General features: G+C 40.6%; 1 protein-coding gene across 1 annotated transcript in view; it reads left to right on the top strand.

The window, feature by feature from the left end:
* Positions 1 to 702: 702 nt before the first annotated feature.
* LOC118337288 (serine/threonine-protein phosphatase PP1-beta catalytic subunit) overlaps positions 703 to 10,754 on the top strand; it is a 12,682-nt gene continuing 2,630 nt past the window's right edge. The window contains exons 1-6 of the mRNA XM_035674239.1: positions 703 to 790; positions 4,717 to 4,848; positions 9,645 to 9,875; positions 9,976 to 10,080; positions 10,186 to 10,257; positions 10,507 to 10,658. Coding sequence (XP_035530132.1) covers positions 739 to 790; positions 4,717 to 4,848; positions 9,645 to 9,875; positions 9,976 to 10,080; positions 10,186 to 10,257; positions 10,507 to 10,658 — 744 coding nt within the window. The 5' untranslated portion in view covers positions 703 to 738. The remainder of the gene's footprint in view (positions 791 to 4,716; positions 4,849 to 9,644; positions 9,876 to 9,975; positions 10,081 to 10,185; positions 10,258 to 10,506; positions 10,659 to 10,754) is intronic.

The raw sequence follows: 10,754 nt of genomic DNA, 5'->3' as shown, positions 1-10,754 counted from the left end.
CCAACCATGCAGAAATAATTTTGCTTGGAGCACAACACACATCAGGCCACATGTATTACCTTAATCATTATCACCACTGAGATAGCCTACTCATAAAACATAAAAGGGGTTATTTTATGACCTCTTTCCTGAGATAAAAGCCACCGACTGCTTCTGTTAATTATGTCACAAGCACACAGTGGTGGAAAGTACATTATTCAAGTACTGAGGTACAATTTTGAGGTATTTCTACTTCAGGTGAGTATTTTCATTATCTGCTATTGTATAATTCTACAGCACCACATTTCAGAGGGAAAAATAACTTTTTTCAGCTGACATTTATTTGACAGTTGTACAGTGAATGTATAAAAGAGCTTTAAAAAAATATTAAAATGCTTCTTTACAAGTTTATATATTAGTTATAATAATCCAATAACAGCCTATATGAGTCTTACACTTCCTGCTGCTTTTACATAACTCATATTTTAAATGCATGACTTTAATTTGTAAGGATATGATCGGAAAGCTTCTCCCAGTGTATGTATGCTGGATGGAATGAAAAAAGATATATAATATGTTTGTCAGCCTAAAACCACAAATAAACTCCTATCCCCTCATTTCTAAACTCCATTAATTAATACAAAGGTGGTTAACTCCTGGTTCATATCACCTAACAGCTACTGTTGTCTCGACAACAGCGCCTCCTGGTGTCTGAAGCGGGAATCGAACCGGCCAACACTGTACCACATCAGTTTGAAGATGGCGGAGGGTGAATTGAACGTGGACAGCCTCATCTCTCGGCTTCTGGAAGGTGAACCATTTCAATACAGTCTGTAATGTTACACAGAGTTAGCTGTTTGTCTCCAGTAAGCCTGGCGTGGGGATTTATTCTGTATCTACCGCGGTTTGCTCCACGCAACGCCGGAAATGTGTTAGCTAGCGCGGCTAACCTCAGCCACTCGTAGCGGTGTATCTCCCCGGTTAGCTCCGGCTAGCGTTACTGTTAGCTGGCCGTGTTTATAAACACTGTCAGCGGTGAACGCCTACATTTCTCAGTGTTCGCAGTAATAGCTAGCTATACGTGCTCTTTTTTGGCAAGTAATTTTATTGTGTCGTGGTCCTTAATTTAGCATGTAATTAAACTTTCTGCCTAATGTTTTTTTGTTTTTTTTGTGGCTGTATTGTGGCTCATTTATACAGCAGCAGCAGCAGCAGGAGGGGCAGGGATGTTTGTCCCTGTGCGTTATGATGTTATAACATTAAAATACAACCCAGGACCATGTGTCAGGGCTCTAACGTTTATACTTTATACGCAGATGAAGTTAATATTTGTTAAGCTGAGATATGCATACAGATGTTCGCCGTTGCCCTTGACACTGTTAAGTTTTGCCCCACATCTGCTGTAAGTTTTCGGTATGATACAGCTCCTGTTTCTACTGGTGATCTGGTTAATGATACATTAATGAGAAGGGGAATCTCTTGCCGAATGGATAAGGATTAAATATAGGAGAGAAAAAAGGCTTAAAACAATATGTATGACATTTTTTATCTGATGCTGGATGGTGTTGGTTTTTCTAAAGTAGTTTTACCTTTTGCAGCTCACTCCTCTCAGGGTTTGTAGGTGTGTTTCAGTGGGCAGGTTGCTGTGATTCAGTGCACTCATGCCCACAATTTACACACATTCCCTTTAAAAATCCCTGTAGTGTTTGTTCAGGTGACTAACCAAACCCAAACTGAAGACACTGCAAGAGTAGGCTATAAGGAAGCAATGTCGCTGTGTTTCATATCTACAGTTTAAAGTCATCTTGCAGTGTTCACAATCACTTTATTGCTTTCCTTCTTGGTCAATAAAGGGTAACGTTGTTGGTGTGTGAGGACTTGCTTTTGTGTTTGGCAGAGAGAGGGATGTGCAAAAACTCTTTTTTTTTTTTTTTTCGTTGGCTGTCCACCTGCTCAAGAGAAGGCGAGAGATTTCTTTTCCCCTGTGAGATATCCTTTGAGTCAGACCAGACCACTAAGGCAAATTCAGCTGTCCTTGGCATACTTTCCACCAGTATCTGTGACTGTTGGAGGGATGAGACACTATGCCAGCACTGAAATGTGAAGATTTGTTATTTATAGTTAATGCTGGAAAATCTTGCTGAAACCGCCTTGGGTTTCTCGCAGTTTACTTTTTATGTTAACTTTGCTACCAGATGGCGACATTCGTTGGAAATAAACTAAAAGAATGAATATAAAATCTTTCACCAATATTGATCCCTCACATATTAGCAATCTGCTCGGACTGCAGGTACCTGTTGATTGTGTTTTGATATACAGTTGGACTTGGCATTGGCCTCTTTCATAGAGGTCAGTTTTGCTGTGATGTTGTTGGTGCAAGATGGCGATTGTATTTTTTCTCTGTTTTCATGCTAATAAAACGAGCACACATTGACTCCTTTATTTGGACGTAATCATTTAATGGGTTTGTTCCATAATTGTTTAGCTTGGTAGTGAGTGGTGTGATTTCAAGGTTTAGAATCAAGCACATACACATAATTTGTGTAAAAGTGGCATCTTTTTTTTTTTGATTGTCTGTAGGTTAGACATTTTGAGAAATGGCACTGCCTGTGGCACCCTTTGCTTCTTGGAGCCTGTGACAGCGGCTGTGATTTCTGTTGATTACATTAGTCTGGAGTGGAGAGTCCAAGCACAAGACGTGGACTGAAGACCAGGCCCAAGAAAAACTAGCCAAGAAAATGAACCCTGCAACTTAACAGAAACCAAAGTCAGGTTGTCACATTGGTTTGTACCTTTCATTAATGTAGTTGTTTGTGTTCCCAGCATCCAGCTCTAGTCTGTTTGGATAAATGCAGAACACGACTGCCTCCAGCATCTGGTTTTTTTATGAATCTTTATATAGTTGTTGTAGATGTAACAAAACCAGTTGGGTCTTAAACAGGTGGATAGATTTTAGCTGATATTTGATCATATCTAGAGACTCTCTGCTGTCAAGTTTGTAAACTATATAACTGTAAAAGGCCTTGAGCCTTCATATTGTATCCCAACATTACATAATAGCTTACCGTATGTTTTTCTGTCTCGAGGAAAAGGAAAATGTCAGTGAGAGTGCTTATTCATTGGAATTAAACCGTATGGAACACTGTGTCACTTCCTCCAGACACGTCTACGGTCACACATTCACGCACACACACACACACACACGCAAAAACAGTGATTTGGCCTCTGATGGTCGCAAATCCTTGTCATTGCTTCATTTTAGCCTTTGCCCCTCAATGTTCTTAAGAACATAATCTCTTTCAAAAGTGCCAGCCTGCAGAAGTATGAACAGTGAAAGGTTCAGTGTTAAAGCCGAGCGGGCTTAACTTGCTCGGCTCTGATGAGGCCCGCTTCTGCAATTTCATGCTTCACACCATGGGCATGAAGCAGTGCAGTTACAGTAGATGGATGATAAAGAAAAATTGATGGTGTAAAGCAACACTTCATTAAGGTTGGTGCGGCCCTAGAATAGTTTCTGGCACTCAGATTTACCATCTGTGAGTATCCGCATTCCTCTGGTCCACTCACTTCTCTCAGATTTGGTTGGATTACACGACTAATGAGAGAAGTACAGTGTGTAAGGAGCATGTATATATGTACACGTGTGTGTTTATGTATGCATGATAAAAGCATCCACTAAGCTTTAGGAATTGCTCACCAATACGACAGTTAATCCATTTTCATCTGCTCCCTCTTTGGCCATTCTGTAATTTGTCATCCTTTAAGGAAACAAAAAAACAAATAGGGAAAAGTGTTTAAGTAAAATTCCTCTCTGACTAAGATTCATTCGTTTCACTACACTCCGCTATCCTTTATTGGAATCTTTAGTGGGCGTCTAGCTTTAAGGCAGCACCAAAATGGTTAGTTATTACATAATTCCTCCTCAGTCACGGATTTGTTCATCGCTTTTGTTTCCGTCGTCAATGGTTCTTCTTCACGCGGCGCTTTGATTCGCTTTTTGTGACGTCAAACTGAGACGTAAATCAAAATTGCTACAAGGGCCGTCCAATTACAATTTACTATAGGTGTATTAATATAGTGATGAAGCACAGTGGGTCACTGTTATAGCAGGATTGTATATCTTCAGCCTAGTATTTATTTATTTAGATTTCTACCTTTGGTTACCTTTAGCACTTGTCACTTATTGCATAGCTGTAGTCACAGATTGTGTGCTCTTTTGTAAAGGATGCTAACACAATCGCAAGCCACAAGGTACTGTAGCAGGGGAGCAGTTTTTCACTATAATCTCACTTTTCATATCTCTGACTATTTCAACTGCTGACTGACGCCAACGTTTGCATTTCTCGCTCTTCTTTTCATCGCTGTGAGATAAGTCTGCACCCAGAGCTGTGGCAGAACGCCAGAAAGTAGGCTTAAGCTAACAGTGCAACTACACAGCCAATAAACCCACACCAGTGCTGAAGATGCAAGCTGCTCTCATAGTCTAAGCAGTGGGTTTTTGTTAAGTATGGCTGAGACTAAGCAACTATAAGCTACAGAGCCATTACACCCGCAGCTCATCAGATTTTAAGATTGCCTTGTGATTCTGCCGTATGTGTTTTTTTTCCCCTTAGGTGAAAAAAATATTGTCTCATGCTGATGAACTTTATGGTGCTTGTGGGGGGTTGCTGTGTTCCTGCTGACAATGATGATAACAGTTGTTGATAAAACTGACTGTGTCCTTTCTCTCCTGTCCAGTGCGGGGATGTCGCCCGGGGAAGATAGTCCAGATGACAGAGGCAGAGGTGCGGGGCCTCTGCATCAAATCCAGGGAGATCTTCCTCAGCCAGCCCATCCTGCTGGAGCTTGAGGCCCCCCTAAAGATCTGTGGTCAGTGTTCTGCTCTTGATGATTTAGGCCATTTCCTCACCGCCTCATGTTTGTTTTTTTGCTTTTTAAGTTCTACAACATAAACTCAGTACTGTGGCGTTTCCTTTAAAGCACATCTGAACTGAGAGGTGTACTTATGTAACCAGAGTGGATAACAGTGTGCCATCCTGGGTCATATATCGAGCCACTGTTACTCTGTCCACCTGACTGTATGGATGTTATAGGGGAATTGCACACACATACCCAGGTTGTGTATCACTTTCTTGCACACATAAAATGGACAGACGGAATTGGAGCAAAAGAGCGCACGCTCGCAAGTGAACTCCCTCCAAAACAGTTGAAATGCTACCACTATCACTATCTCTAGCTGGCTCCTGCACATCTCTGCACACTCCCACATGCTTTATCTCTTCCCTCTAGTATAGCACTGCAGTTGCAAACAACCCTGAGCTGTCTACACAAGCTCACGTATAGGCTCAGGCCTAAACAAAGTTTAGCCCTCATACCATTTCCCTCCCACACACATCTACTTTGAGCTTGTTGGTATGTAGGCCCAATACTGTATCAACCTCAGATGGCAGCATTTGTAGTTTAAGGAATAAACAAAATAATGGGAAGCAGTAATTTGATTGAGTTAAATTGATACTGGTTCTCATCAAACTGGATGTTGGAAAATGATCCACATGTCTGACTGACCTTTTAAAGGCCTCATATGCCCATCCATGTCCATATGTGCGGTTTCTTTGTCCCTCCTTTACTCTCTTTGTTTTGTTGTTGAACTTCTGTCCTCAGACTGATTACATCTGTGACGGCTTTCAGAGCACCAACAATTGATGATAAAGACCAAACAGTGAATGCCTTTAATTATTTACTAAGGCCACAAGGATCAGGTTCTACGCTTTCTCTCTCCCTCACATGTTAACCTTAACGCCACCACCATTATTTTGCCCAAGCCGGCAGCTTTGACACTGTCTGGCTTTATCATTTATTTTAAACAGAATAATATAAAATAGGATTCTTTTAATTGCAGTGTTGCAATAATCAAAGCCTCATTGTGAGGATGTGTTAGATAGTAATTCTGTTACTAAAATAATCTAGACGGATGATAATGATTAACAGCACCCCGCAATCACGATGCTCTGCAAAATGACCACGGGGTTGCACGTTAACCATAATAGATCCTTACTGATTCAGAAGAATGTCACTGATTTGTTTAGCCTGTTGAATTAGCCGAAGAAAGACCACAAGCATGCACACTATGTTTATACTGTGCGTGTTTGCATTCTGTGGTAGCATTTATCATACATTTTCAAACTGTGGTCACAGTGTCAGAGTTGAATAGAATGCCTTTAATTATTTTCTGGCTACAAGCACCGACTGAAAAGTGGCACAAACTGACTGAAAATGAGTAAATGAAAACATTTTGGAAGTATCTTATTTTAAAGTAAGATAAATAAATGTAACTGCTTTAGACTTAGATTTTGGCAGAATATCGTTGGCAGGCTGTATTAAGTTTCTCACCAGTAATTTGCGTTTAAATCGTTTACATTCCACATTGTTATATCAGGCCTCTGTGTAGGGTGGACATTTATTTTTTGTTTGTCTTGTGAGTTTGCGTATCGTGAGGTCTTATATGTAACTGTAAGGTGATATTCTCCCATCTTGCTGTTTTTAAAGTTTCACTTCAAATGAAATCCTGCGTATTTTGCATGAACATCTGCTTATTTTCTTCTTTTGTGGGTTTAAATGATTTTGTGTATGTCGTGCCATCTAGAACAGCAAAGAAAGACTATATAGCAGTCATGGACACTCAGCCTGTTTGTTCTGAGTGTTTATTTGTTGTTTCATTTTGAAATGTGCTCGGAGCAGTATTATTGTGTTTTTATGTGGGTGCATTTGAAACGGTTGACTATCTGGCAACACAAGGTCACACAACAGCAGACTTGATTACAGCTTTATTACTTAAGTACCAGAGCTCTAAGGCTAGGCTAATGGTATAATGGCCAATACACTGTGCACGCATAGACATTGTTCTGTTTTATTGTTTTTTATTATTATTACTGATCTGTTTATTGTTCTGTCCTTCGAGGCATGTAAACATGACATTTAACACTGATGTATCACACATGGGTAGCAACTGGTATGTAATTATATTATTGTAAAGTTGTGTTATCACCATTGTCTTGTTTTCTGAAACAAATCTTGCTTATTTATAAAACTGACCTCGGGTTCAGCCCTCCTTTTTTTTTTTTTTTTTTTTCTTTCAACTTTTAGCCTTTTGCTCTGCTTTTTAAATCCTAAATCTCTGTGCTGCTGTTCTCGACTGTTTTGACACTGCAGAGGCAGCACTGAGTAAATGATTCACTGTCATCCTACAGTTCTTTGCGATAGAGCAGGCGGGGGGCTGCCCCATAGAAAGCCAGTCTTGGTGAAGCTCACAAGTTCACTTTCAGTCATGCAGCAACTTAACCAGGAGTTGATGATGGTTAGTGTAAAACCAACTGGATTATTTCAAACATCAGTTTTTACTGCTGAAATCATGAAGACGAATCAAGTCAATGTCACAGGTGTGTAAAACTGTGAAAACAGCGACAAGAAATAGTTTGGTAAAGGAGTATTATTTAATAATCCAGTTAATCCGGGTTATACTACAGAGCTACAGCTCAGCTGAAGTTAGCCCTGCTTTTACAAAGTTTACTCAACCCCAACTGTCTCTGCAGAGATTACAGTCTATGTTGCCATGTCTCTTTGTCTCTAAATCTGGCTTTGTTCCTACATTTCATTTCCTTTTCTGTGCAAACTGCAGCATAAATGAGCAAAGCAAATTGTTTATGCTTCATGTCCATTTCTGTTTTAGTGAAGCTACAAGCAAGAGTTATTGTTCTCTGTGTGTTGTCCTCTGTATTTACTCTGTCCTCTGTTTTTAGTCTGTAAGTTGTCCAACGTGTTGCTTTTAGACTGCCAAGACTAAAAAAAAACGGTTTCCGTCAAAATCAGTATTTTCATGTTTTTATGTCTTGTGTGTAGGTTTTAGCAGTCCTCGAGTCTGTTTCCAGCTTTAGTGAAATTAGCAGAATGTAGACTTACACTATTATGTATGCCCATAGACAAAATAATAAATATATGAACAATGGCTACAATGGCAGACAAACATTGAAATAATAAGGGGAACAAAAAGGTTAATACAATGTGAGATCTTGAAAAAACAGAATGCTTTGTTTTGGTTTGTTGTAAAATACATGACACATGGATCCCTACTTTACACCTACTATCCTCTTTCAAGTTAAAACTCAAAATGGGGTTTTGAAAACAACTAAAGTAATAGTTTCAAATATTAAAAGCTTTCCTAATTTTATACTAACAGCTTGTGACCTGGACTACGTTGCTAGAGCACTGCATTAATTCTTTAAGACTTGTTTCATTGAAGTTTTACCAATTGTATTATTAATAAACAGGATTGTGAAGTTGTTACCATTACTAGTACTTGTATCAAAACTCTGGATGGAAAGCTGGGGCTGCGTGTCCAGGGCAAAGAAAATGATTGATGGTGAAACACACAACTGGCACAGCACAACATGAGCACAGAGTATAAGACGTAGCTAGATCTCAGAACATTCAGAACTGTTCCTTTAATCATTCATTTGCACGGAAATAAGTGTGTTTTTGCGTGCCATCTAAAAACACAGGCAAAAATAAGTTTAGGTTTGCAGCCATATAGGTTTGGTGCCAGTCGTGGTTTGGGTTTGGTGCCTAGATCACTGACAAGCATGGGTAAATAGGAAAAAAAACATGCCAGCCACTCTCATGATATAAAGTTGCAGTTTTTGTTGGTCATTTTTATCTCAAGGCCAGACATCTGCAAGGTTTAACAAGGCCTATTATTTCATTTTAATTTGTATTTGGTGCCATCTTGTAATGAAGCACTGCTCTAAAAAGAGTGTGGCGCATGAATTTACTTTCCGTTTTGGTCACAATGAAGCCTGTTATTATTGTCCTAGCCTTTCCTCCTGGTGAGGCTCTCTGCAGTCATCTGTGTCTGGAGCACTTAGCCCAAATTAGAGCAGCTCTTAAGTTGGTGCAAGAGGATATAAAAGGAAGCAGGTCTTGGCTAGGTGATGGAGTGAGGCTCCCCTGCTGAGATCCTGCGCTTTGGTAAGAGCCAGTCTCCAGCACATCACTGTCTGACTGATGTGACAGGGAGACGAGGTCGACCCTAAATCCTGGGAGAGCAGTTAAAATTAAAGTTAGTTTATGTGGATACGTGTATGCGTGTCCTTTATTTTTGTGATTAACCTGGATTGTCAGCATTCTCTCCCTCTGTAGCTCATTTCCCATGGGCCACGGCATTGATCTGGTGGAAGTTGTGGCTCATTAAGTAATGGCTCATTCTGCGTGTGCATCCTTGGGCTTGCTGCTGTAGTCCCAGTAAAGCATGGGCACTGTCGTATATATCCCCACCAACCTACATGTCTGGCTGTATCCTGAAAATTCAATATGGATTTAGAGAGATAGAAATTGGTGTGTGTGTGTGTGTGTGCGCGCGGGGGCGAATGTGTGGTTTGGAGATAGTTCTATCTATCTAAAAACTATTTCCCTTTGTGTCCTGCACTTACTGTGATGGTATTCAAGCATCCTTTCGTGATCTCTATTTCTGCATCACGACTTAATTATCTCTTCCCTTTTGCTTAAATTCTTCTTATTGTTTTCATCTCTAATAAGTCCCTTCTTTCTGTAATACTTTTATGTTAAGCAGGTAAGCAAAACTAACACCTTATCTTCACCTGCTGTTTTTTTAGGTGATATCCATGGGCAGTACACAGATTTACTGAGGCTGTTTGAGTATGGCGGCTTCCCTCCAGAGGCAAACTACCTTTTCCTGGGCGACTACGTGGACAGAGGAAAACAATCCCTGGAAACCATCTGCCTTCTGTTGGCCTACAAGATCAAATACCCAGAGAACTTTTTCCTGCTCAGGGGCAACCATGAATGCGCTTCCATCAACCGCATTTATGGGTTCTATGATGAGTGTGAGTAAGAAAAAGAATCACCCAGCACACATGTACGCACAAAGAGCCCTGAAGCACATACATAGTTTGGTTGTAATAATGCGTGTTTTTGTTCCACCAGGCAAGCGCAGGTTCAACATAAAGTTGTGGAAGACCTTCACTGACTGCTTTAACTGCCTCCCCATTGCGGCTATCATTGATGAGAAGATCTTCTGCTGCCATGGAGGTAAGAGAGCTGCTGGCACGTATTTCCTCCCCATGTCCCAAATGTAAAGGGGATATCTTTGGTTGAAATATATTCGAAAAGTAACCTCTTTATTTTCTATTTCAGGGCTATCGCCTGATTTGCAGTCCATGGAGCAGATTCGCCGGATCATGAGGCCAACAGATGTGCCTGATACAGGTACTGTTTGTTAATACTGAACACGTTCACTTCCTCTAGATTTCTCCTTGGAATTTAAAGCTTCCTTTAAAAGACAACACCCGGCCTCTTTCTCTTCCTGAATGAATGACTGTTGCATCAGTAGATATTCTGCGTTACATCAGCAAAGTCAGCTGGATCTTTAGCACATTCTTTTCGCCGAATTTCCTGTCCACACTCTCCTTTTTTTGTTCTTTATCTCCATCTCTCCACTCCATGTGTGTCTATTAGGCCTGCTGTGTGACCTGCTGTGGTCAGACCCAGATAAGGACGTACAAGGATGGGGAGAGAACGACCGCGGCGTCTCCTTCACATTCGGTGCAGATGTGGTCAGCAAGTTCCTAAACCGCCATGACCTGGACCTCATCTGCAGAGCCCACCAGGTAATTATGTGTGGACTGTAAATGCGGTAAGCACATAGCAAGCAAATTGATTTTGTGTTTTTTTTTTTTTTCTTAAAGGCCTAAAATTGGTTGGCC

Source organism: Morone saxatilis, unplaced genomic scaffold (genome assembly GCF_004916995.1).
Source record: "Morone saxatilis isolate NCDOM2014 unplaced genomic scaffold, NCSU_SB_2.0 Contig3, whole genome shotgun sequence".
Taxonomy (NCBI): domain Eukaryota; kingdom Metazoa; phylum Chordata; class Actinopteri; family Moronidae; genus Morone; species Morone saxatilis.
Note: the sequence above shows the minus strand (reverse complement) of the source record. Positions and strands in the feature narration are given on the sequence as shown.